The 27590-nt window shown below is 41.5% G+C and overlaps 3 protein-coding genes and 1 long non-coding RNA gene across 5 annotated transcripts in view; all 4 read left to right on the forward strand.

Annotated features, from left to right (window-relative positions):
- Positions 1-824: 824 nt before the first annotated feature.
- LOC306915518 lies at positions 825-6136 on the forward strand. Of its 2 annotated transcripts, none has more exons than XR_013788833.1 (4): positions 825-959; positions 1688-1898; positions 2386-2541; positions 5793-6136. It is a non-coding gene; the product is annotated as an uncharacterized lncRNA (long non-coding RNA). The 2 variants fall into 2 exon arrangements; XR_013788834.1 differs by lacking the exon at positions 5793-6136 and adding an exon at positions 4136-4251.
- A 2062-nt stretch (positions 6137-8198) lies between these two features.
- On the forward strand, positions 8199-17836 carry galk1 (galactokinase 1). Its single transcript, XM_079492870.1, has 8 exons — positions 8199-8544; positions 9277-9466; positions 9677-9796; positions 9957-10092; positions 12010-12191; positions 12451-12601; positions 14540-14702; positions 17537-17836. Exons 1-8 carry the CDS (start codon positions 8380-8382, stop codon positions 17609-17611), a joined length of 1182 nt encoding a protein of 393 aa, XP_079348996.1. The 5' UTR covers positions 8199-8379; the 3' UTR covers positions 17612-17836.
- On the forward strand, positions 15669-16777 carry LOC306915511 (BTB/POZ domain-containing protein KCTD21-like; the record flags this gene model as incomplete). The annotated part of the gene is made up of 2 exons (XM_079492876.1): positions 15669-16076; positions 16310-16777. The coding sequence occupies 2 exons, from the start codon at positions 15669-15671 to the stop codon at positions 16775-16777; spliced, it is 876 nt and encodes a 291-aa protein (XP_079349002.1).
- Positions 17837-18123: 287 nt separating the features above from the next.
- llgl2 (LLGL scribble cell polarity complex component 2) overlaps positions 18124-27590 on the forward strand; it is a 33357-nt gene continuing 23890 nt past the window's right edge. Inside the window, exon 1 of the mRNA XM_079493491.1 lies at positions 18124-18482. The gene's annotated coding sequence lies outside the window, so the exon portion shown is untranslated. The remainder of the gene's footprint in view (positions 18483-27590) is intronic.

Below are 27590 nucleotides of genomic sequence, written 5' to 3' on the forward strand. Positions count from 1 at the left end.
TTTAGATAACTTTTTAATTACTTATCTTTACACAGAAACATTACTTATTACTTATTTTTACACAGAAACATAATGTGTGTCTTATAGCATCGTTTAAATGCTTAATTAATCGTTTTAATGTGCAAATTAATCTTTTTTTCAATACTCTAGAGGGTACTCTTATTTTGAAGAGATCGTCCCCCGGAAGTCTTATATTTGCTAGCTTAGATTTGCCAGAAAAACAGTGCCCAACATGGATCGGGCGTTCTGCAGAAAAATTTAATAATTTTATCCCAAAATATGAATACAGGTTCATTAAAAAAAAATACATATAATTTTATACATTCTATGGTTTTTCATTAGCCCTGAAACATGACACTACTTATAAACTACTTATAAACAATAAACTACAATAAACATTCAGGTCATAGTGGCCATTTTATCATTTTTGTCACTATTATGGTTTCAACTACGCGCCCTTATCGGCTGGGACCGATGTGATTAAAATGCTTTTTATTGAACAATAGTGAAGATACGTGTTCTAATATCCACCCGAAGAGGATCATAACATCCTTGGCTCTGAGGGTGAGAACTTTATATTTAAAATCTGAACCTTTATGTAGACTTTATCGTTGTAAATATATCAAGGTGCGTTAAACAGAGTGAATAGTGTCATGACTGAGTGACAATAATTTTAATTTTTTTCATGTATTTTTCATTTTTTTTTATATATATTTATATTTTGTATTATCTTTTCTTTATTTACTATTATTTATTTTTTATATATTTTGTATTTATTTTTGCCCGCAAAGGCCGCTGGGAAATGCTGTGCTGTCATGGCGCCCAACATAAACAGAAGAGGAGGAGAATGATAATGATGACACATTATTGTTTTATAGTGTTTAGTTAACGTGTTTTATTCTGTTCCACGGCTGAACGTTGGCTCTGAATGGAACACGGAGACAGATAACCCGCTCTGTGTGAGTTGATAATCTCAGAATATTCTGTTGTTTGAGTTTGAAGTTGCTACATGTTGCTACATTCTAGCTATATGCTAGAAACAACAACAAACTATTTTACACGTTCTAAATGGGTCCAATTTGATCTAAATGGCGGCGTTTGTGTGATGAATATAGCTGATAGTAGGAAATAATGTTTGACCCAAAAGTACTGTTCCCTAGCAACGCATAGCCAAACAAATTATATTCCACTGAGCACACATTTCAACCCTTTTCATATCAAGGTCCATTGTGTATTCAGTGTTTGATTCAACGTACAGACCTAAATTAGGTGAGATTTATCCTCAATTTGGCCTCAATATTTTGTTGTTGGATAAGATTTGTCCACAATTCCATGCTGTATTGACGTTGGTACCATTAGGAGAGATAACTTCTGCTTTCTTGTGCGACGACTTATAAATTAAAGTAATGCAGATGTTTAACAATAATTTAAACTCTGCAACCAAATGGACCCGTACAGGTCAATTTGTTCATTTTACGCTCTCAAGAGTTAAGATCTAATAAGGGTCCAGACCATTAAAGGTTACCAACTCTCCATCATTTAGCTGGGGACCACCTGGAATCCCCCTCCAAGGACCACTGGTGGTCCCCAGTGGTCCCACTGGTTCAATAACCACTGCCTTAGAGCAAGTCTTCTCTGTAAAACCAGCCTTTTTGAGTCAAATAACCATGAACCATGTTTCACACAGACAGAGATGATGGCTGCTGCTGGCGGAAACGAAGCGGTCGAGCTACAACTCCAGATGCGACAGAACGCAGAGGAAGTGCACACCTTCATGAGGGAGCTGGACAGCTGGGAGACGGAGATCAAGATGAAAGACAAGCAGCTGAGAGCGGGAAACCTAGTGTCGCCAGTCTCTTACTACTATATTACTCTGTAGTGGTCACAGCTCCTTTACAGTAAGTCTCCTCCTCCTGTCCTCCGTATAAATGTCCTGCCACACCTCCACCTCTTCCTTGTCCATTTCCGTGTTGGAATGAGAGGAGTCAAACAAACTAACCCGGAGATGTGAATTTTGTCTCTATTGTCAGAATAAACAGAGGTTGTCTCCAAAGAGTTCTGGGTCCGTCTAATTAATATCTTCGCCAGTCATCACACAACGCAGAGTGAGACAGACTATACCGGTTAGGTTACACTAGTATTGATTGATTGATAGAAATGTTTATTTCACTTCAAAATGGGTACATTTCTCACAAAAGTACAGTTCAATACAAAAACTGTTACTTGAGGATAGAGCCAGAAAAGGCGCTAAGACTTGTTTACATCAGGGTCCTCCATTTCCTGTGTGCTCACTGCTCAGGGTGTTAATTTTAATAATCGATTTCGGGTCCTATAATCGATTAATCGGACCCATCCCTAATAAAAATTTCTGTTCCTTTATTGCAGAAAGATCTCACCCTGTGCGTAACAAGGATTACAAAAAGAAGAAAATGGCAAAGAAAAAATCGGTGAGCGGCAACGGCGAGACGAAGACGGCAGACTCCAAGCAAACGGCAAGAATAAAGTCCTACGACTACAGTCTCGTGGGATACATTTGATGTGGTAAGTGTCTATAAGTCAGTGGTTTTCAACCCGTGGATCACCAGTGGTCCTTGAGGATGGGGTTCCAGGTGGTCCCCAGCTCAATGATGGAGAGTTGCTAACCAAATGGACCCATGATATATAGATCTTTAATTCTTGAGAGTGTAAAATGAAACCAAATGGACCCGTATGGGTCCATTTGGGTTCATTTTACGCTCTCAAGAGTTTCATTTTTGTTAAACATCTGAATTACTTACTAGGGATATTTCACTTTAAAAAAAACGTTGTCATTTTATCGTCTACTCGCGGGCTCATGTGAACAACCCCAGATATCTTTTAAGTGGTTCCAGGTGGTCCCCAGCTAAATGATGGAGAGTTGGTAACCAAACGGACCCGTATAGATGGGTCCATTTGGTTTCATTTTATGCTGTCAAGAGTTACATTTTTGTAAAGCATCCATATTACTTAATTTACAAGAAGTCTACACAATTAGAGAACTTTTCACATTTGTCTCTCGTATGGTGCAACATCAACACAGCATTGAATAGAGCGTCGCAGTCCCGCCCCCTACCATGGACCAGGAAATGAAACCCAATGCATTTTTCCCATAGACATTTCTTAAAGTATTTATTTAAAGACGGTTACGCCGCGGACAAAGCCAACTCGAATCGTGACAACTCATGACAACACAAACAATATTTTGGACCAAAACGTCTTTAAATAAATACTTTCTGAAATGTCTATGAGGAAAATGAACGGAGAATAATTTCCTGGTCCAGGGTAGGAGGCGGGACTGCGACGCTCTATAGAGGGTATGCGCGTGACATCATCGTACCTGGAAGTTATGCGGGAACGCCCACTGAGTGTCAAAAAACTACTTTCTGGCCTTGACAGCCCATTCATCCAAACAGAAAAGTCCTGTCTGATTGCATTAAACAATGTTAAACTCACAAACATTTCAGCTGTACGAAAAGCTTGAATTATCCTCTTTCTATCTGCAAAGTTTTTGTTTCATAAAAATCCACCATAGAAACGTTATGAGCTACTTTCTGTCAAGAAATGCCCTGCATTTGATTATTTTTCTAAGTGTCAGATTTTGCTGCCAACGAGATTTCCAACGAGCGCTTCTAACACTCCATGCTGCTCAATGTTTTGCCACTCAGTCTAGATGAGGGGGGCGTGTCCTGATGGGAAAATCATGCATGTGCATACTCTCTATTGTAGACAACATGTTATCAAAGACTGCAAGACAACTCACAGACAGAGTTTTGTGTCTATGAGAGGCTAAATGTCATCAAATGGTGGTCCGTGGCTCAAATGGGTCTGAGAGGCTAAATGACATCAAATGGTGGTCCGTGGCTCAAATGGGTCTGAGAGGCTAAATGTCATCAAATGGTGGTCCGTGGCTCAAATGGGTCTGAGAGGCTAAATGTCATCAAATGGTGGTCCGTGGCTCAAATGGGTCTGAGAGGCTAAATGTCATCAAACGGTGGTTCCGTGGCTCAAATGGCGAATGAATAATGGGCTGGTCTAAGTGACTCAATATAATTTGTAAGCGTACCAGACAAAGAAGAGAGGATGCACAGATTGACCACATCTTGTTTCCTGGTTGCAGAACAAGGCGTTTGCCGTGATCGACATGGACAAGGAAGAAAGCCCCGTCGAGTCAAATGACTCTGACTCTGAGGAAACCGCCGTCGACCGGGAAAAGACTGTCCAAGAAGGAGAAGGTATGGCACCGTCTGCCAGACATGAACATGCATTTACTCTATATTAGTAAGTAAGTCAGAGAGGCTTATTGTCGGTATTAGCCAGGGTGCGGGAGTCTATCCTCGTTTCAATGCACTATAGCAGTGTTGTTTTCATCGACTAAAACTAAGACGAAAAGGGACTAGTGGACAAGGAAGGAAGGGACTAGTGGACAAGAGATCCAGTATAAGCCATTTTACACTTGTTGCATGCTGAAAATAGCAGATCTAGAAGCTCACAACGCGTCGCGCTGCAACGCATTGTGAGCTTGTAGATCGGCTATTTCCAGCAAGTGTAAAATCGGTCATTACGACGACATCAAGGCCCGCCAAAATACATTTTAGTCGACTAAATCACCTGTAGATTTAGTCGACTAAAATCTCATGACATTTAGTCAACTAAAACTAAACTAACACTAACACATTCCAGTTGACTAAAATGTGACTAAAACTAAGTGAAAACTATTCAAGAGACTATGACTAAAACTAAAATAGAAATTTGCTGCCAAAAACAACACTGAGACCTCTGGGAGATTAGGCGGGTAAAAATATGGTTTGACCATAAAAAAATTGGAACAAAAGGTTTCTCAACAGATTTTTGTAGTATTAGATGTCCTTAATAACATATTAAAAGTTGACCAAAGTTTGACCACCCGAAAGGTGTTATTTTCAAGATGCCCGCCGCCAGTTCTTAAAATACCATTACTCCTCCATTATTCATCCTAGAAAAGTGTTTTGGTTATCTAGGAATCTAATTAGCATATATCAATTATAGTCAAGCAATTACAAGTACAATGGTATATTTAAGCAATTGGTTATAAGCTTATAACAGTGTAATAGGACATTTCTCCCTTTTCTAAAATGCCGTAATGGCCAGAATTGATGAATTCATCTATACACAATTCACATTCTGTTGAAGCTTTCAGGAGAATTATTTTGATACCTTACCAATAAGGAATACATTCATGATTACTGGGTGGTACTGTGACATTGGTAAAAATAAAATCAAGTGATAGACTGGGAATATTACACAAATCATGGCAGAATGCTATTGCTATTGTAAGCTATATTGTGATTATAGGTCAGTAAACACTCGGGTTGGTGCTTTCATGAAAGTAAGGATAGCATTCAATTCATTGATTCAAAATACCAGAATGCACTTTTCTGTGATTAAATCTTTAGCATGTTTTTATTCACAATGCAAAAGATATTGTACTCTTATATCTATAACTAAAAAACATTGCATGGATGCACCTGGGACGTATCCTCAGTGATGTATCCCAAGGTCATCGGGGTTTCGGGTCTGGCAACATCATACCCCTCACTCAGGTGACCCAGCCGGGGTGATCAAGTCCCGACTTACGTCCCAGTAGCTACCCTCGATCAGTCCCATTAGGGAAAAACCAAGGCCACACAATCCGTTGCTCCGGTACTACTCTGCCAGGACTGGGAGAACCAGATTCTGGCGTGTGGAAGGACTAGGGCTAGGCTGTGGGTTGACAGCTGTCTGGGCCCCTCCTACAGGTACGTCTCACCAGGTCCACTCCTGCTCTGCTCTCACCAGGCCCAGGACCTGTGCGTTGCACGAGACTCCCAGCACCAGGCACTTCATTCAGGAATGGTGGATTATAATGGCCCTCCTATCATGGTGGATTCAGCACAGTGGATTCATATTTCGATCAATCTGGGATGTTAACATTGTGCAAAACTGTGTTAAATGAATTGCCTCTTCTGCTACATTAACTGTTATTGATACTCCTAGAGCATGTTTACATGGATAGCTTAGTTAATGGGTTTGTTTGTTTGTTTGATTGATTAAATGAATATTTTATTAGACAAAAATGTAGAACAGTACAAGTACAGTCAAAACAAAATAATTCACATGCAAGTAAAGGCATGGTGTTGCAAAGCAAAAAAAAGCACTGGTAGTAATAAGTACTATCCAAGCTTCTGCCTGGATATAGGGTTCGAAGCCCTACAGCGCTGTGACCTGCTGACTGCCTCACCTTTGTCCTGTTGTATGTTTACATTAAATATGAAATGCACTATTTCACTAGACTGTAAAGACGAAACCCACTTAATATATTGTCTACCATACAACATAATTCGTGTGATATAGCAATTTTAATTGTCATATCAATATATCAACACCAAGACAGCTCTGTAATTACACCCTTTACACACACAAAAAAAAGAGTAGCAAATTATAACATAACAGCTCATCCTTTTCTTTTTTGTCTAACCCCCTCCTGTTTTCTACTTTATTGGAATAGCCAGCATTTAAAACGATCTGTTTCATTCCCTTCTATTTGGAGGACACTTTGATCTAATGCAGTGTTTTCCAAACTGTGGGTCTCACTCAACAGTAAATCAGTAAACAAGCCAACATAATAGTTTAAGTGTACATTTGAGTTTTGGTGTTTAGTAAGAGTCATGACTGTACTTTTCAAGGTGTATAGCTTGCTGCAAGCGGATGACTGTCTTTTTTTATTTAAAACTCTTATTAAAACTTTTATTAAAACTCTTGTTAGTTTTTATGTTGCTCTTAATCTTCTGAAATACTTACCTTGTGCTCCTTTCATGTAGGACGGTGTTCCCGGACAGATTGTCCAGTCCAACACTTTCCTCCCTCCCCATCATAATGGATAAGATTGTCCACCCATCTCCTCAGCTGGCCCTCCTGTGGTGACAGAAGAGGGTCTGCCTGCCGGTTTCCTGATCCTAGTTCAGCATAAGCTTTTTCACACCAGCATGTTCGGTACTGTGGGATGGATGTGTAGGCAGGGCAGTAACTAGAGAGAGAGAGAATGTAATAAAAGCACCAATACAAATCATTGTGTGTACACTCTTTATACTCTACACTGCTTACACATCGGTACATAGAAATTCTGTTATATATACAGAGCAACAAACTTTAATTCAATTACATTTGAATAAATTGCTGTTACAAATGTTTTTTATACTAAGTGAATGCAAAAAAATGAAATACTGCTGTCAACTTTCAAAAGTATAAAGCTAATGTATCCTATATATATGGATGTATAACTATCTCTGCCAGAAAATGCAACGGCAGTAGATAGGGAAGATGAAGAGAAGAGTTGTGTAATTTCACAGAGTTCAACAGAAATGTTTAAAAGTATTTTGTTGTGATTTTACATTGAAAGAAAAAGGGATGTTGTGATATGTGCTATGATTTATAACAGCCACTAGATGGCAATGATGATGACTATATACTACTGCTATATCTAGACCAGTGGTTCCCAAACTTTGTCATGTCAAGGACTCCCAAATTTACACTAATTAGCCCGCGGCCCCCATTTGAAAACATATGCCCCTCACTTCACACACGTGTGAAGTGAGGGGCGCTAATATATTAAAGTCTAACTCGTGTTGATTATAGGTGATGTAATGGTGATGTAAAACAAACGCTGCCAACACAAACATTAAATTCTCTTGGCATTTAATGTTTGTGTTAGACAAGATGATGTACATTTTCCCTTCATTGTCAATGGCGTTTTTAAAACAAACGTTGAACTAAAAACAAACATTAAACCTGTATGTAGGAGGGGCTCAAAAATATATATACATACAATATATACTTTGGAGAATGCGGGCATCGATCCCGCTACTTCTCGCATGCTAAGCGAGCGCTCTACCATTTGAGCTAATTCCCCTCGATGGTCAACCCAACGAAGATAAAAGGGATATATACATATACCAGTAGTCCATCTCACGAACATTTAGCACATTCAAGCAATATCGTAAATGCAGTTGTTTAAACTAGATGAATGATGATGACTAGTCGAACAAACAAAAATGAGCAAAACAAACATAAGAGATAAGACATAGCCGGTCACGTGATGTCTCACAGTCTACTACACCAATCAAACTCATCCAGGAACTAAATCAGCTGACATGTCATATGCCAAATATTACAACTTTGTGTCCACACTACCGTTGTACTTATTATCTATCTGTGTTGTATCTTATTCCTCTCCCACTTTGTTTCATAGTCATACATATTGGACAAAGTGACTTGAGTGCATTATTGGCTACCTTTCTTTATTTACTTTATAGTAAATTACACTGGACTTTGTACCACAATTATTCGATGGCCAGTCCAGTTCCTAGTGTGTCCGAGCTGGTTCAGGAGGCTCGCCGTACCTACGAGCAGGTGTTCGGGGGAGAGGCTCCTGAAGTAGCGGTATGTGCCCCCGGAAGAGTCAACCTGATAGGGGAACACACCGACTACAACCAAGGATTCGTGCTGCCAATGGTAACATAACACAACGTTAATCCGTGATAAACGTGCTCCCTCTCCATTCAAAACCTCACTCAAAACCCACCTCTTCAGGATAGCTTTCCCCAGCTGAGGTCTGGTCAGGATGTCCCCCCCCCCTTCCCTCGTTTATCCTTTTATCTTTTTAACCCTGTACTGTTGTATCTGTTATGTTTTGCTCTGTTCTTTTCTTAATAAAGTCTGTTCCTAGTGCGCTTTGGGTATTTAGAAAATTATTTATTATTATATTTCTCGCACGTGGAATACGATTGTCGGTTAGAGGTTCATTACATGCATGGTCACTATCATGTACAAACAAAGTCAGACTCATCAAACATTGAACACTGAATAATAGTGTAAATTGTTTACTCCCTCAAGTTATCAGTACTAAAGGACCCCAAGCCAATAGGCTTTCTTGGATTCATTAATAGCAGACCTTGTATATAGCCTACTTTTGTTCCCTGTGCTTGTCCATGTAAACTGTATGTATTCAATCAACCAATCAATCAATCAATCAAATAAAACATGGTCATTACAATACAAAAAAAATCCATATTCCATGTAGCCCCCAGCCAAGACCCAGCTCGCAACAGCCCTGCCAATCGGGCTCAGCCCTATTGGCATGACAGGTTGCGTTGGTCTGGCGAGTGGGAGGCCCGGGTTCAATCCCCGCTTCCGCGCAATGCTACACATACTACATGTATGACAGCTTCTGCCTCTCTCTATTAGGCCCTGCCCATGGTTACTGTGGTGGTGGGGACTCGGACATCTGGCCAGAGTGTCTCCATAGTAACAGTAACGAAGGATGTTGAGGAGCCCAATAGGGTGGACTTCAACCTGCCCAGTGATGGTTCACCTCTGTCTCCTGGGCATCCCAAATGGGCAAACTACGTGAAGGGTGTAGTGCAGCATTACAGAGGTAAATAAATTAGTGATGGCCATATAACTGAAATTAAATAAATAAGAAATCATTGAATGTCAAAGGCTGCATGTATGTGCCGGACACCAAATTTAGTTATAGCATTTAACTTGCGATGTGTACACACTACAGTACACACACAGACACCAACACAACAATACTCTCTCACCCCCCCCCCCCCCCCCCCCCCCCCCCTCTCACTCTCATCAGCTCAACCTGTCCCTGGCTTCAGGGCCGTCATAGCCAGCAGCGTGCCGCTGGGAGGAGGCCTATCCAGCTCAGCATCTCTCGAGGTGGCTGTGTACACATTCCTACAGCAGCTTAACCCAGGTCAGAGTCGGACCAGAGTTTGATAGTAGCACAGCACAAGTTAGCACACTAGTGATCACTGATCACAATACAGTTCAGTACTTACTTGGCTCTAATCTGTACTAATGGCACAAACCGATTAAAGGTGAATTGAGCTAAGATTTGTATTTTCTATACTCAGATGATGGAGACAAGGTGGCCAAGGCAGTGGCATGTCAGCAGGCAGAACACACCCATGCTGGCGTGCCTTGTGGCATCATGGACCAGTTTGTGTCTGTTCTGGGGAGAGAGGCTCATGCTTTGCTAATTGACTGCAGGTAATGAAAAGGTTTGCCAGAAGTAATGTGTTTTCAATAACTAACAAGGAGGAACATCTCAGGTGCCCGCCGTCCAGGTTGCACAGGGGTAAAGTGGAGACTGGGTTGACTTGGCTAGCCGGCACAGGAGAGTGTTTTCTCTCACTGCACTAGTGAGTCCCACAGTTTGGGTCCTGGACCCTGGTTGCTGTTCAGAATGGAGCACAACTGGGAGGGATGGCATGTTTCTCCTCCCGTGTTACGCCCTCATTGTGAAACTACTCACTTCAGAAACATTATGGCAACTAGATGTGGAATACACATGGTTGTCTATACCAGTGGTTTTACAATTCTGTAAAAATCTGAAGGTACACCTGTATTAATAGCGAAAATAGATGATCTGATTCTACAATCAGTGCGTGCGTGCGTGCGTGCGTGCGTGCGTGGGTGGATGGTATCTGGGGACCCCCAGAGGAGGGATTTCAGGGAGTCCCCAGCAAAATGAGGAAGACACTAATGCATTTTTGTATTTGTCGGCTATTCAAATATAGAAGATCTACAAGCTCACAGCAGCGTGTTGTATTGGGAGCTTGTAGAGCTGCTATTTTCAAAACAAATCTATTTTCAAAAGTGTTGAAAAATCTTTTCAAGTGGGGTGGGGACCATATCAGTTGTGGTCCTTGCCATGAAAATGTAGAACCACTGTTTTAAGGTATAGAATTTGCCTCTGTTTTGGGAAATTAGTGTGCACAAAGTACTGATATAGTAAATAAAAACATAATTCTCAACCTTTTATATAGTTGTATATATTGCAGTAATAATATGTGTGGTTATGTCACAAAATCACAGTAGGTTTTGGAAGTGTATATTAGTATTGTCTGGCTTTGTTGGCAGTTCCACGTCACGCCTGCTCAAGGACGTGGGGCTATGGGGAGCCAGACTGAGCAAAGCCACCAAATAACTGGAAGCAGAGAAAGCAAGACACTGCGTCTGACTGAGGGGCGGGGGGGGGGCATAAAGATAAGTTGAGCTGCAGGTGGTGTCAGGGAGACGTCCCTCCCTGCCACGGTACCACCAGGAGATGTTCTGGATAAGTGGCAAAATATCCATGAACGGAGGTCCCCAGCTGAAGGCCATGCAGACAAACATCTTTTTTGGTATGTGGTCAGGTTTGGGACTAGCTCAGGAAAGAGGACGACCCTGTCATGCATAGTCCACCACAATGGGCACCGTTCGACAGGCCCAATGCCTAGCAGGAAGACCATCCTTCTGTATGAAATAAAACGGGGACCATGGAGAATTGGCAATGACTGAAATTCATTAAAAAGAAGGTAAAAAAACTGAAATGTCTAAGTTATTGACATTCTGAAACAGAATGTTAACACTTAACAGTGTCCTGGTGTAACTCGCAGAACCACATCACGACATGTTAACACGGCAGTTAACAATTTCTTCGCCATCTGAACACTACATTGTAATTTATGCTACTTTGTTTAAGCTATTGATAGCTAATGATTGGACAGAGAGGGGAGACTATTATGCAATTATTAGACTATATATTGTTTTCATTAGCTCAATAGCAAGTAACAAGCAAACTTGGCCTTCTGCCACACTGTTAGATTTCATGATATGCATAATGCTTTGGTGATTTGAATATTGGCTCAGGAGGTAGAGCAGGTCGTCCAATGATCCATGGGTCGGCGGTTCGAATCCCGGCTCCTCCTGTCTACATGTCGAAGTGTCCTTGGGCAAGACACTGAACCCCAAATTGCTCCCGATGTGCTGGTTGGTCCTTGCATGGCTTCCGCCGCAATCGGTGTATGAATGGGTGAATGTAATGCACAATCTATGTAAAGCGCTTTGGATAAAGGCGCTATATAAATGCACCATTTACCATTTACCATTTATCAATCATGTATTTATGTGCCGCTTACTCAGGTCCCTGGAGGCAACATTGGTTCCATTGTCTGACCCGAGCCTGGTCATACTCATCACCAACTCCAATGTCAAACACTCTCTGACTGGCAGCGAGTACCCCACCAGACGCAGACAATGTGAGGAGGCTGCTTCCATCTTGGGAAAGGCCAGCCTCAGGGAGGCTACCATGAAAGACCTGGAGGGTATATATTGCTCTATTCTGTCGGTGGTTGACACTACAACAAACAAACCTGCGTAATTGCAGCTTAATTCTTGAGGTGCCATAGACTATTTCATGTTCAACATGTTAAGCTTGTCCTGAAACACAGGACCAACCTAATCTTAGCATTGCTAAGGCGTTATATACTGTATGACTGATATCTAACCACAAACCCGTTCTTGGTGGTAAATCATCAAGTTAAATTAACTATAGGAAGACTTTCATTATTGTAATTGTTTCAGATTCAAGGGACCGTCTGGATAATGTGACATATCGTAGAGCTCGTCATGTTATCGAAGAGATAGAGAGGACTTCCCAGGCTGCTGAAGCTCTGAAGAGAAGCTCATATAAAATATTTGGCAAGCTTATGGTGGAGAGTCACAACTCCCTGAGGTAGGGCTCACACAGTTACTGTAAATACATTTGTGTCAATTCATCTTTTTTTCTTTATTTGTTTTTAAGTTGCATCATCCCCACAAAACACAGTAAAAAAAAACTCTGAAAGGGTAAAAAATTAGATCTGTGTGACGTGGAATTAACTGTACTTAACTTTGTGTCCTTTGTCCGCTGCACAAAACAGTGTTCTGGGTCAGGGGATTTTAGTATAATCTGATCGACAGGAGGAATTGACTTTAAAGAAACACCTTTTTTCTGTTTCTGAACAAATATCAAATATTGGTTTGTTTTCCTAATTTTCTAGCCCACAAAAGAAATCAGGACAATGCTTGAATTTTCGGACCGCGTCCTTGGTATTTTGGCATAATCTGATTGACAGTTGGAACAGACTTAACTTCAAATTTGTGTGTTCCACACCACAACAGGGAATGCAGTACCCAGCCTTGAGTCGGTGGCATGCACCGTTGTCCAGAAACAGTACAAAAGGCTCCGGTCAGGCTCTGCCAGTGGACCTAATGAGGCCAAGTCCTCTCACCTGTGGAATTTCCAGCCTCTGCCTCAACCAATTGATTGCCATGGCAATCCCAAACCTCCCAATTGATTACTTGAACAGGGCATGTTTACCTGCCCTCTTCTGATTGGCCGGGCCCAAAAACCTGCCCTCTTCTTATTGGCTGGGCCCAAAAACCTGCCCTCTTACGATTGGCCCAAAAACCAGCCCTCTTCTGTTTGGCCGGCCCCTCAAACTGCCCTCTTCTGATTGACCGGGCCCATAAACCTGCCCTCTTCTTATTGGCCGGGCCCTAAACCTGCCCTCTTCTGATTGGCCGGGCCCAAAAACTTGCCCTCTTCTGATTGGTTGGGCCCTAAACCTGCCCTCTTCTGGGGGGAATTTGCACAGGTGAGGGGACTTGGCCTCATTAGGTCCACTGGCAGAGCCTGACCAGATCCTTTTGTACTGTTTCTGGACAACGGTGCATGCCACCGACTCAAGGCTGGGTACTGCACTCCCTGTTGTGGTGTGGAACGCTTGTGTCAAATTTGAAGTCGGTGGGGCAAACGGTTGCGTTTTGGTCGGGTTACGTGCATTACAACCGTGCACACACACACACACACACACACACACACACAGAGATATGGTGCATTTATAGTTAGATAAAAATAATAAGGTGAAAGCCGCAAAAATATCTGGAAAAACAATATATTAACAACTAAATATTATTATTATTATTATTATTATTATAGCCTAGTGTATGGCATTGAGGTATAAAACTGTATGTCAATGTTCTAAGCATCTGTCTGTCTGTCTGTCTGTCTGTCTGCTGCAATTCCTGCTGTCGATCAGATTATACTAAGATCCCGGAGTGATACAATCAGAAAACTGGAGCATTGTCCTGATCTTTTGTGGGTGCTAGAAAATTGGGAAAGTGAACTAATATTTGATGTTTGTTCTGAAGCAAACATCAGAAAACACGGACAATTTGTTTATTTTAAGTCTGTTCCAACTGTCAATCAGATTATGCCAAAATACCAAGGACGCGGTTCGAAAATTGAAGCATTGTCCTGATTTCTTTTGTGGGCTAGAATATTAGAAAAATGAACCAATATTTGATATTTATTCAGAAAAAAACAGAAAAAACTTGTTTCTTTAAAGTCAATTCCTCCTGTCGATCAGATTATACTAAGATCCCCTGACACACACCTTACAATATCCTGGTAAAACTCTGAAAAGTAAAACAGACTGCCGATGTGGTTGTCTACATCCTCTGGCCAACTTTGGGGATTAGCTGTGACAGGGACCGTGTTGTATAGTTAGTTCATTGTTCAAGGGGAATTGGTCAGAAACAAAAAACGATTTAGAAATTAACACTGGATTGGCTGTGTATGATAATCAATCATATTAAGGACACAGTGTATGCATTGCCTCTCTGTCAGAGACTTGTATGAGGTGAGCTGCAGGGAGCTGGATGAGCTGGTGGCTGCAGCTATGGAGGTGGATGGCGTGTATGGTAGCAGGATGACGGGCGGAGGGTTTGGTGGATGCACCGTCACTTTACTGCAGGCCCACGTCATTGATAGGACTATACTTCATATACAGGTAGGTGTTTATAGACACACAGAAATTGAGGGTAAATCATTCATTCAAGTTTTTTGAACCAACATTTCACTTTTTTGTTTTTAGGCAAAATTAAATTTTTCTAATAGTGTGTGTAAAGAAGAAGAAACATGTTAACTCAAGGTGAATTCAACTGGGCTTTGTTCACTGAGGATAAAAGCCACTTTTCAGTGCTTGGGCTGTCACTTTAAGAAGGACATTTGAGATAAATTGTGCAGTCCCCCGTGTCTTGCCCGGATGGCCCCAGAATCACTGTGTGTGTATGTGTGGGAGCATGAGTACACAACTTTGTGTGTGAGATTGGGAGGGTATGAGCAGAGAATAAAAGCGAGTTCCGCTGTGGCTGAGACAGAAGAGTCCCGTTATTAGCATGCTAGTCTGGTCACTGTGCCCTTCACTTCCATTCTCTGTCTGCGGCTACTGAAACGCTGTCAAATTGGGCTTATGCAACAGGCCTACTGTTGGCTACTGGCAGTGCCACTGTCTACAATCCCAAGGCTAGAGGAATCAATAGGATATACTTTTAATCATGGGAAAAGACCTGCACGGAAACTCACAGAAACTTGCGAACATGAGTTTGTTTTTATACAACAGAATGGAGCAAAAACGAAACGGAGAACTGTATTTGTAAGGTACACCGGTTTTTCTTTGAATAAATCTTCAGTGTTGGCAGATTTCCTTGCATATTTTCTACCTTGTCCGTATCCTGGTTACTGATGTGCCTTGCTGACTCTCAAAAGAAGAGAGAGTCTTTCTTGGGAGCAAAAGAAACACTTGAAACTCCACATCTCTCACTCTGCTGCATTCCTGACCACTGCAGAAGGATCCTTATTCTCTGTAAGGCAGCATCCACAGCCTAGACAAGGCACAAAGGCCACCAAGCCCAGTGTTGAAAAGGCTTCCCGGGATCATAAAATCTCAGCAGTTTGGCTTGCCTGACTGTCCAAGATGCTTAACCTCAACTCGCCAGACAGCAACAGTAATTCTCTCCAGGACCCAATATCATTGAATGTAGGTGGTGAAATCTACACTACAACACTTGACACTCTGACACGGTGTCGTGACTCGATGCTCGGGGCCATGTTCACTGGGCAGATCCCCGCACTCAGGGACAAGCAAGGAAACATTTTCATAGACCGTGATGGGAAGGTTTTCAGGCACATTCTGAATTACCTGCGTTCCAGCTCCCTGGATATACCGGTTGAGTATTCGGAGCTCACTCTGCTTCGGAGAGAGGCTGATTTCTTCCAGATACGCCCTCTGTTGGAGGATATCCGCCGCTGTGAGGCATTGGTGCCACTCAGCCATAAAGGGGGGCCACTAGGAGCCATGCTGATGGTTGATGTTGACTGCAAGGTGTGTGCATATTTGTGTGTGTGTGTGTGTGTGTGTGTGTGTGTGTGTGTGTGTGTGTGTGTGTGTGTGTGTGTGTGTGTGTGTGTGTGTGTGTGTGTGTGTGTGTGTGTGTGTGTGTGTGTGTGTGTGTGTGTGTGTGTGTGTGTGTGTGCGCGCGCGCGGCAAGACCAGTTCTTTGTTTGTGTACACTGTTCAGAATGCATCATCAGCATGTTTTGCCATCTCGTTCCCAGGTGCAAGTTCTCCACTTTAACCTACGCCGCGGGCCACAGAACTATGAACTTCGCACATGCTCTGTGCGTTTCTTCACTGTTGACCTCTTTTGTACCTGGAAGGCTTTTGTGGCACTTCTCTGTGAACGCTTCTCCTACAGGACCCCACAGGGTCTTGCCCACCCCCGTCCCTGCAACTCTAGACAAAACAGGCTGAAACTAGAGTGGGTCCCTCGGCCAGATGAACTACCACTGCACCAGTATGACAAACAGCGTTACCAGGGTTTAACCATCTCTGACCCTGAAGTCTCTCAGGCTCATTCTGATGAAAACAGTACACACCGGAGCCCCTATGACATCACAGATGGGCAGAGTTTCATGGAAGAGCTGCTGACTGTGTCACTGGCCGAGGGCTTCAAAGTTGATTCAGTGACCCCTGACCCCACAGATATTCTTAACTGTGCCTCACTGCGGCTTGTCAAGTGCTGAATTCTTGGCTAAATAACAAACTTAACCCACTACCCCCAGTACTTCACTTTCTATTACATAATGATCTTAATATAGAGATATGAAAGAACTTATGAAATGATATGACTACTAAACACTAAAACAAATGTACTGTAGTTTCTACCTCCCTCTGTGTCTGCACATGTACCTTAGTTTTGGTTATTTTTGTTGACCAGTCTTAGCACATACATACCATTCAATGAACATTCAATGAACATTTATTAAATCATTTGAAAGTCCGGCTTCCTTCCTCATCCTGAATGAAAATTCTGCACATCTCTGAAGTGAGATGCTCTCATTCTGGAGTGGTCAGATTAGATATGGAGTTATGGACTGAGTGTGTAATTTTAGCAAGGAGGAAGTAGTGCTGAAGGAAGTATGCAAGAGGAAAGATGTGTGTCCATTAGAGAGGAAAGGTGCCTGGTTGCAAAACAACCCTGTCCCTGTCTTTCCTCTTGTCCTTCCTGCAATGTGGACTGTGGAGAGATGAGACATTCTCCAAAAATCCATGTATGGATTTTAATGAATTACTTAATAAGCAGGTTGGTTCATGCACTCATGTGTAAATATGTACTGTATATTTGTTTGATTGTTTGATTGATCCCTCTTCCCCCTCCCCCTTATTCTTCACTTTATTTTTTTCTATGGAAATAACAAAACGATAGAACTTGCACAAAAAGTTAAATGTAAACCTGTGATATAATAATAAAGCAGCTGATTATGATTTTGATTCTTCAACAGGAGCGCTACAGTGGATCGCCAACATTCTATGTCACTACTCCTTCAGTGGGAGCTCAGGTTCTCCGTCTGTCATGACCTCAAATACTGTGTGTGTGCAAGTCTATTCTGAATGGCATAGCCACAAACGATGCATTCCTTTCTAATGTTTTTTTAATGTTCTCACTCAGCTGGATTATTGAAAGAAACACTGTTGAAGATGAAAATATTAGCCATCTGATGACTGCCTCAAATGTTATGATATACACTATACTGTTTATGTGAAATATGCCTTCAATAAAACGAGTAGGCCTAATCAAGTAAGCAAGTTATCTTATTTATTTTTGCATAATTATGTATAATGTGTTCTATTAATTATTTGGGAAAAAGATTTTGTTAAATGTTTTCCAAATGAAATCTTAAACACAATAGGCTATGGTCATGGGGATATGACTGGCCTACTTCAGTTATATTCAATTGCATTTTGATTGAGTGTTTTGAGGAAATCAAGGAAGGAATTTATTTATTTAAAGAAAGGGGATTCATTCTGTGTTTTGTTCTATTATTATGAGCTTCCTAGAGGAGGGGTAGGTTAAGGGAGGAGTTATCAATCGAGTCAAGTTTAGCCCTGCGGAGGGACGCTGGCTGCTGCTGCTGATGATTCAGGAAACATCGAGGCTGCCGCACCGCAGTGGTGGAAGGAAAAGAAGAAGAAGCCACAACAGCAGCCACAACAATTCCAGCTGTAAAACCTCAGAATACTAAACTATTTATATTCAGTCAACAACAACAACAACGTTGTGGGCACACAGCAGCAACACCACCAGTGGGAATACGTGGGTTTGCGCGCAGTCTAGTTCGCTTCGGGGGGGAACAAACCGACCCAACCTGGATAATACTTCTAGTTCTGACACACGGAGTTGCGGTTAAATCAGTGGACATTGTCTGAGCAACGACCGTTTGGAGTCAGGTGAGTTTAAGAGGAGGGCCCGGACATCCAGCTCCACTTTAAGCACCGTACGGCGGTGTCGCGTGTCAAAAACAGCTATTTTTGTACAACTGATCTACAAACTAGCGACGCGTCGTTTGCTCGGAGATATGTTCTTTTTGGGCGTAGCGATGTTATTTCGGCTGAAAAGTGTCGACACGAGTTGCGTTTACACTTTTCCCCACCACTCTAAATGACAATATACGTAATTTTTTCAGGTGAATGAATGTACGTCATTTTCGCCGAGCGACGACGCGCCTGTCTGGTCAGTGGTCACCCACAGGTGTTTTTGATGATGCCGACCCAACAAACAAACGCTTTAACCAGTAGCCTCAACTTTAAATCAGTGTTGTCTGAATACAAATGCAACTAAACTCATGCTGCTAATGCGAGCAATGCTAGCTGTAGTAATCTCACAGAGCTAGCTAACGAGCCATAATCAATATTCAACTAAATCCTGCTAATCTGGTGCAGTGGACAAACTAGCATAGCTGCCGTTAGCATGCTAGCATGTGTGCTTAACTTGGGTCAGTGAGGAAGCTCGTCACGTCAACTCTCATTCATTTCATTTAGACATGGCTTGTGGAGAGGATAACTGATAGCAGTCAGAAGAAAGTGCTGTGGTGTTTCTTCTTGTAGTAAACCCTAAAGTCAAGTTCAGTTTATATAGATACATTTGCATAATAAAGGAAACGTAAAGTTTGGCTAGAGGAGTGTGGTGGTGGATGGATTCAGAAAGGTGTGTCTGCCTTCCTCCTTGTAGTAATCTATTTGAGTCAACGGTCTGGTTTCATCCATGAGTAATAGTCTGTTTGGGGAGGGGGCGTGTGTGTGTGTGTGTGTGTGTGTGTGTGTGTGGTTGTGTGAGAGTGCTAGCTGCCTCACCGGTTTGTCCAGTTTTCGACTATGCAATGAACCAAACGACAACAATCTGACCTCGACCCTCACAGTAGAAATACAATTACACCAAATTGGAATATAGACGTTCTTAGTTCTTCTGACAAAGCTATTGTAGTACACAACGGCAGAAGTAGATGCTATTCTCTATTCTGTAAATGCATGACATTTCATATACCTCACACTATCCCCTTTATTAATTTTGAGAGGCAAAACAGGTGCGCATCAGGAAGTTACTAGTTACTCTATGGGCAGATAAGTGAAGGACAGTTGAGCAGTGTCCTTCCAACTCCCACCTGCATCCAGTGCAAGGCCAACTAAACAAACAAGGCCTTTGTTCTCAACGAACCTAGTGTCATTACACCAGCATGGTAAGGTTCACCTGAAACTATTGTTGGTGAAGGCAAAATAAATATCCCCTCATGGGTCGTCCAGGTCAGAGATACTTAATGCGTATCTCTGATATTTTGACAGTTAGCCTTGAGTTAGCCATGTTCTGTAATCTGTATCCACAATTTTACTTGTAGAAATGATACGAGTATAAAGACAAGAATGTTTCCACTACAAGAATCTTGACATACTGTAGTTGTAGTAGGTTGGTTTAGAAAATATAACTTGCTAGCAACAAAGCACATCACAGTATACACAAAGTATATTTACTTTAGAGTCTGAAGAGTTCCTTTCGATTTCAGGTTTTGTGATAGATTTCTGAAAAAAAACGCCATTGATAATGAAGGGAAAATTTACGTCATAATGTACCCCATTACGTCATATTGTCTCTTTATTGTTAATGGCGTGTGTTGGCACCGTTTGTTTTACATTACCATTACATCACCTAATCAACATGAGTTCGACTTTAACCGCTTCCGTGCCATTGCCTTGAAGCCTATTATTTAATACTACGCTTACCGCAATTGCGCTTTTATAGCGCTTTCGATCGATCAAGCCTGTTTTCTATCAGTTTCTTTCAATCGCCTGTATCTCCTATTCCTTGTCCCAGATGACATTTTTGGTCGAAACAACGTTTCTTTGATGGCACAGAGCCGACGCCAGTGGAGGCCTCCAGTGCCCCGGCTTAGATCCATCTTGTAAACGACAAAAATAAGAGCTCAATAGGGAAAAATGCTGGCGTGAATTAGATCTTAATTTTTCAATAAATGCTAGCGGGCTAAGTGTTCATATATTGGCGCCCCTCACTTCACGCAGGTGTGATTTGTCAATACTACACTACATCTCAGAGGCAGTATTTTACTCTTTAGTATTTGACAGCTTTAGGGACGTGCTGACATCTCTGGGACAACTCCCGAACGACCGTTCCAGACCAGGCCCAACCGGCCGGCGCTTTTAGTTAAAAGAGGGAAAACAAAAATTAAGAATTTTAGATGGGCCTACTACCAGTGTATATAATTTGTCCGTGTGCCTTTCCCAGGCTGAATTGGATCACTGTCACTGTTTATCGGTTAGTATTTGGGTCTGCGCTGCCGGAGGGCCAAAAATGTACCGGCGCGCACCCGAAGGGGCCTATCTAACTCTATTTCCAAGGCTGAAGTAGAGGCCCAACCCACCACGTCCCTGGCTGGCTTTTACGTTGTAGAGCGTAGTCAAAGGAGCTTTTAAAACGGTATGCGGATCTCCTCTCTTCTTTCTCAGTTATTTTTTTGGATCCTGCACCCGTTGCAATTTGTGGATGTGCACCTCTTGACCATTTGTGTTGGAAAGTTACTCAAAAACTGAAATATATGACCTATTTACTTGTCTACTAGTTACTTTCAAAATCACACCCGTGTGAACTGAGTGGTGCAAGGTCTTATATAGCCTGATCAGCTGTGGTCTGACGTAATGTCAGTGACCATAGTAACCATGCTCATTCTTTTGAGGGACAGGTACACAAACACAAACACACGGGTACTAACAAAGCCAGTTGTTGGAGTGGTTTGCACCACTCAAAAAAATCACACGTGTTAACTAAGGGGCGCCTCGAGGACAGTATTCAGATGACGTCTTTTGTTGTCCTAAAAACATTAAAGTCACTAGACTTGGCTGGCAAAAAATTACATCATACATAAACAGACTCACACATGACATAATTTCGGAAAGCCATGCATTGGTAGAATTTTAACTAATTATTGTGGCGCTAGCCGTGCTACCCCTCCTATGTCCAGCTTTGAGGGTTTGTGTTAACACAAACATTGTTTTGCTACCACCACCTATGACTAGTTTTGAGTGTTTGTGTAAAAAAAAATAGTGTGTACTGTAAACACAAACATTGAAGACAAAAGTGAAAACGCAAATTGTGATTGGCCAGAATGAGATGATGTATGTCAAGAGCGCCCCTTACTTACCCCCTTACACACAGGTGTGATTTTTACTTTACATATTACCAGTACAGTACTCCCTGCTAAAAGTAACTAGTTTCGAGTATTTATACATTGTGTTATTGTTATTTATACATTGTGTTATTGCTACTCTCACTCAAGTAAAACAAATCTGACTCAACTTCTTCCACCACTGCTCTTAACTGATTTATTATCAGTTAAGAGCCCAAGCATGATGCTGGTAGTTCTGTTACCTCTTTCATCCGATTCCTGTTTTACCTCGGCAATGTGGAAGAGATTTACCAAGCCGGTAAAAGCTTTGTCTGTGGTTTACTAATGAGACAGCAATGGGAAGTTGAGAAAGCTATAAAATGACCTGTCCTCCACTAAATTGAATTATCCTGCTTTATGAGATGTATTAAGTCAAAACACAGTCGAACACCATACAGTCAGTAATACCGAGTCAACCCATTCCGGACGGGAACCCCTTTTGGTGTTTTAAGCATTATGTTATACTTTAGCTATTGTAAAAATCATGAAAATGTGGTGCAAATCTTTGAATATATATTCTTTCATAGCGAATGTTTTTAACTTGAATCTTTGCTTCTGGGGGATCCCTCGAACAACATATTTTCAGATGGGGGTCGGCGGCCAATTTCATATAGTTTTTGGGGTCCTTGTCTCCTTGACATGAAAAACTTTTAGAACCACTGATATAGAAACAGATTTTTCTGAAATCTGTCTTGAAGTAGAAGACATTTGTAGAATCTGGTCTCAGGTCTAAATAAAATGGGTTAAATACAAAGTAAGTAAAGGCCAACAGTAGTGATTCATCGAATATTCGGCCGCAGACAATATTCGGCAGAAAATGGGTAAAAAATCATTTTCGGAAGAGCTGAATAAATGTTTTATCGACCCATAATAGTGATTATTATTTAAGTTAACTTTTGCCATAACCATTTCTTTTGCCATAAATCAGGTAGCTTTAAGGTACTGCCATGACAGAAATGTTAGGAAAAAAGATATATAATCATATTCGGATATTCGGTTTCGGCCAAGAATTTCCCTTTCGGTGCATCCCTAGCCAAAAGAAACCTTTTTCAATTGATGATGTCAGGGCAGTTGAGTTGACAGTGAGGTGAGGACTGAGGAGCCTCGCTGTACCAATGTAAACCTGTGCTCCTGACCCACTATCACCACCCTCTGGGTCTGATTACAGGAAAAGGGGGTGGGGGTTGTTGGGACATTGACATCCTGCCAACCACACCCTAAACTGACAAGATCTTATTTCTGTTGTGTAAGGGACAGTGCAGAAGATGAGCTGCGGTAGGAAGCATCTCCACGATGTTTTTCTGTAGCGTTCATGATCATGATGAACATGCCTCCCTCTTGCCCCTCTTATTAGCTACATTCTTCTCTCTGTAAACACAGGGAGGGAATTTATATGTCACATACAGACTTCTTGGTCTTAGCTGAGCACTGGCTGTAACACACACGCACACACTTGTTGGTGACCTGTTATACCGATCACGCCATATCATTTGATAATGAGTGTGAGAAGAGATTTCATCACCACTGCCAGGAATAGCCAGGCTGCCCACTCATGGATCTCTGAAGTGTCACAGGTTTCATCCTGCACCCCTTGTTTCTTTGTATTGTTGATGCTATTATTGCAAATGAAAAGAAAGAAAGCTTGTTTGGTGTGATCTGATTGAGGGGAATGCCTCATTTGCTCACAGAGCTAATTCTCTCAGACTGTATATACTATCTTAATTGCACATTGTAGCTGCCAAACAAGTTTCTCAGAATGTGGGAAATTGATTTTATTTATTTTGACATTGTGAACTTAAGCTAGTCCTTTTTTGGTAAATGACGAGTTTGTCAAGGGAGCGGCTCATTAGTACTATCAGCCTTTTTTCTCTCTGTCTCAGCAAGTGCTGACATAGCCAACCATTGCATAAGCCCATAAGCAGAATATTTTGAATGCCAAGCATTTCCGGGCCAATCATTCTTACGCTGGGGTAGTATGTTAACTATGTTGTTTAAGTCGGAACTCTCTCTGCAGCGTTGTTGGTCTACTCTAGTTTACTGCTCTTGTTGTTGCCATGTCCAGGCACGTTTAGGACATTTTCTTTCCTCCATTGACTCCCTTCTCCACTCAGATGGTTCCCTTGATATGCTGGGAATTTGATGACCTCACTAGATCATACTCATAGCAATAGTAGACAACAGCAATGCTTCTAATGAATTCAGACTGACAGGTTTTGGGAATTATATTGTAGAGTGTGGACAGCTGAAGGATTTGCCACACATCTCTGGGCCAATTCTGCATTCTGAGTGTTTCTTTTTTTCCAGAGCATTTTGTGTGAGTGTAGATGTGTATGACACACACGGTATTTTGCATTACTCTGGAATGTATTACCATCTCTTGCATTTTACATCAGTGGGAATTTATGACCATTTGTTCTTCCAACAGTAGCTCACCCTTGTGTCGGCACTCACAAGTTGAATAGGGCTCCTAAAGATTTTTGTCAGCACCCATAGGACCCTTACACAAGTTCTTAACACATTAACAGTTTCCTTGCAGTGATTAAACAATCGTGTTCCAGATCTCCCTGCCTAGTTTATAGTACTAACCTAACCTTTGAAGAGCCACTGTGCCGACTTCATCGTTGCTTGTCATAAAAATCTGCTTTAAAAGGTTGTAATCACTTGTCGTAGTGTTAAAAAGTATTCCAAAGTGGCCATCACAACTACAGAGCGGAGGAGGAACGTGCGGCGTGCGCGCTGCGCGGCACCGCCGCCATTGTAATGCATTGGTCCCAGAACCCTTTGCATGCAGGTGTGATGGATGTTTTTGGATGACATCATCAAAACGAGTCACCTATCCCACTCTGTCCGATGGAAACCCATGTGACTTAAAACCTATTAAAACATGGATTAAACTATGAAAACGTAACTCATGTAACTTGTTTTTGGGAGGGAAGCTGTTCTACAGTTAATTAATTCGTTAGGGAGGGAAAGTGTTAAGTAATACTTGTAACGGCATAAATGTAGCTTGCAAAGTTGAAACCTTCTCTTCTTTCTGACATTTGTATTAAACAGGTCAACAGGTGCCAGATGTGCCAATTGAGAAGAGAATTGGCATGGGCTATTGCTCAGCGTTTGGCTTGAATGGGTATAGGCCACTCTGGTTCTCTGTCACTCACCCATGACATTGTTTTTCAGAATGACCTGAAACTGATGGAAGCAGTTTTTCTACGGACTTCCCTGCTAATTTTCGAATGCCGTTATGCACAGTCAAACATACTGTATTGTCCACATGATCCCCGCCAAACCTGTCCCGCTGTGGAAAAGTTAATCGTTTATGGTTTTGCCATTTTCCTCTACAATATTCTAACCAACCTCAAAATTGCTCTAATATCTCATATGACATTCCGCTTCTTTTTAGACTTAGTAACAACAACATAGCAGTTCTCCAAAGTCTCAAGGATTGCAAAATTGTTGACCCATGGTTAATGAATAGGTTAAAGCCTCGAGTTGAATATCTTTATACACATATTAGGCACAGATGCACCTTAAATCAAAGCTGTAAACTTTGGGAGCAAATGAGGAGGGCGACATATCTGACAGTATTAAACATGGCTCTGCCAGGCTAATTGTGCTGTTCATTTCAAGCTGAGCCCCTGCCCTGATAAGTACTGGGTGTGGGTGTATTATAATACTCTCCAGTGCATTTAATAGCTAGTTAAAGCTGCACTCGAATGTCTCAAGTTATTGGAAAGGCCACAATTAATCCACTTGGACTGTCATTGGCTTAGCATGTCTGAACACTGGGGAAGGAAATGCTGTGTGTACGTTTACTTTTCTAGACCCTTTTAAAATGGTAATGCCACCTACCTTTGAACTTCCTTTTTTGTAACCGTTGCCCTGCCTGGCAATTAAATCAGACAAACAGTTGTTGGGAATTAAATCAGACAGAAACAGTTGTTGGGCTAGCTAACTAATCTACAGAAAATGTCCACATGATTCGTTTTTAATAAACTATTTTGTTGTTTTGCTAGTGGTACTGTAAATATCTGACAGGATGATGACAAGGGAACAATGGAACATGGAAACCATGCATGCAGGCAATGGATTTCAACTCTGCTCCTGGAGAACACTGATGGTTTTCATTTGACCTCTCTATTTGGAGAGTAATTTAAACCTAAGAGACACATGATCAATATAATGACTAGGCTCTTATAAAGTAGTCTGGTTCCCCAGGAGTCAGGACTGAAGTTGAGAACGCGTATATCTATTCTACGTCCGAGCGATATGTTTATTGAAGGATCCCCATTAGAGACACATGACTGAGCCTCTAGTCTTCCTGGGATCCTGAATAAAACAAATACAATACAAATGTACAACTAAAAATACAATTTAAAATAAAAAAACAACAATAAAAACAAATGCAAAGAACAAATTCACATTATAAAATCAAAAGAACAAATCACAGTTCAGTTATGTACTTGGCAAATTAGCAAGGTATCTCTTGATATTCTTTTTGAAAGTAATTTTGTTATGTATTGTAGATTAGATGTTTTTGGGCAGAGCATTCCAGAGAGTTATTGATATATATATATATATTAGAGCTGGGACTCGATTAAAAAAATTAATCTAATTAATCAGAGGCTTTGTAGTTAATTAATCTCGATTAATCACATTTTAATCGCATATCAATATTCAACCCGAGAACAGTGAGAAACCTTTTTTTTCAAATGTTTTTTGGTATCCCAGTGAATAGTGACTACGGGATTCCACTCATTTTCAACATTTTACTGTCATTAATATACCTTAGAGTTGTTGTGTGGATATAATAAGAAAGTCCCCCCCCATTCTGTGTTGCCTAGAACTGGAGGTCTGAAAAAAAACAGTAACATTATGAAGTACATTTTTGTGATGTCACTGAGATGTACTTCAAAATGTTACTGTTTTTTTCAGACCTCCAGTTCTATAGGCAACACATAATGGGGTGACTTTATTATTTCCAGTGCACACAACAACATAGAAAAATGTTGAAAATGAGTGGTATTCCCCTTTAAGCAATACAACTTTTTTATCCCAACAGATAAACAAGAGCAGCAAGTGCCTATATAGTGTCTTCAGTGTGTATATGAATACTCAAATGTGCTTTACATGGCGGGGCATGAGAAAAAATAAAAACAACTTTATTATGGGGGAAACATTTGACATGAGGTTGGGGCTGACCCACGCTTGCTACTTCAGTATGTTTCGCATCGAGGACAGCTTCGTGCTGTGGTGAAATCACCGCGCGTCTCCGGTGGTCTGTGAGACATGTTAAACTGAAGCAGCTAGCAAGCCTAGCATAGAAGCTAACGTTGGTCATAAATGGATCCTTTCCCTCTGATATTGCACACAGCCATGCCGCTATCCACGCGTCCATCCGATAGCTTTTACATCTAAATGTCCCATCCATGGAGCAAAAGCGATATAAGCGGCTTCTTCATTCGATTCATTTGGGTTTGGGCTTTCTGACGGAGCTTGTAGCCTGTAGCATAGGCCTGTAGTGTAGAGTGAACAACTGTTGCTGCTGCTCGCGTCCCGCAGCCTATTCAGTACTACTAGAAACGCACCCAGTGAGAAATGTTCCGCGGTGGAAAAAAAGGTGCGATTAAATGCGTTAATTTTTTTAACGCGTTAATTTTTCTGTAGTTAATTAATCTCAATTAACGCGTTAAAGTCCCGGCCCTAATATATATATATATATATATATATATACGCGCGCACACACACACACTTTATAGATAGATTTAAAGGGGAAAACCACTCATTTTCAACATTTTACTATGTCATTAATATACATTAGAGCTGTTGT

The sequence above is a fragment of the Electrona antarctica genome, assembly GCF_951216825.1.
Source record: "Electrona antarctica genome assembly, chromosome: 22".
NCBI classification, from domain to species: domain Eukaryota; kingdom Metazoa; phylum Chordata; class Actinopteri; order Myctophiformes; family Myctophidae; genus Electrona; species Electrona antarctica.

What these genes read in the sequence shown, in the direction of transcription:
- galk1 (XM_079492870.1), top strand. Translation starts at nt 8,380, where the DNA reads ATGGCCAGTCCAGTTCCTAGTGTGTCCGAGCTGGTTCAGGAGGCTCGC. An exon ending in GCTTTGCTAATTGACTGCAG is followed by an intron (nt 10,093 to 12,009) that starts GTAATGAAAAGG and finishes CCGCTTACTCAG; the next exon opens with GTCCCTGGAGGCAACATTGG. An exon ending in GAGAGTCACAACTCCCTGAG is followed by an intron (nt 12,602 to 14,539) that starts GTAGGGCTCACA and finishes CCTCTCTGTCAG; the next exon opens with AGACTTGTATGAGGTGAGCT.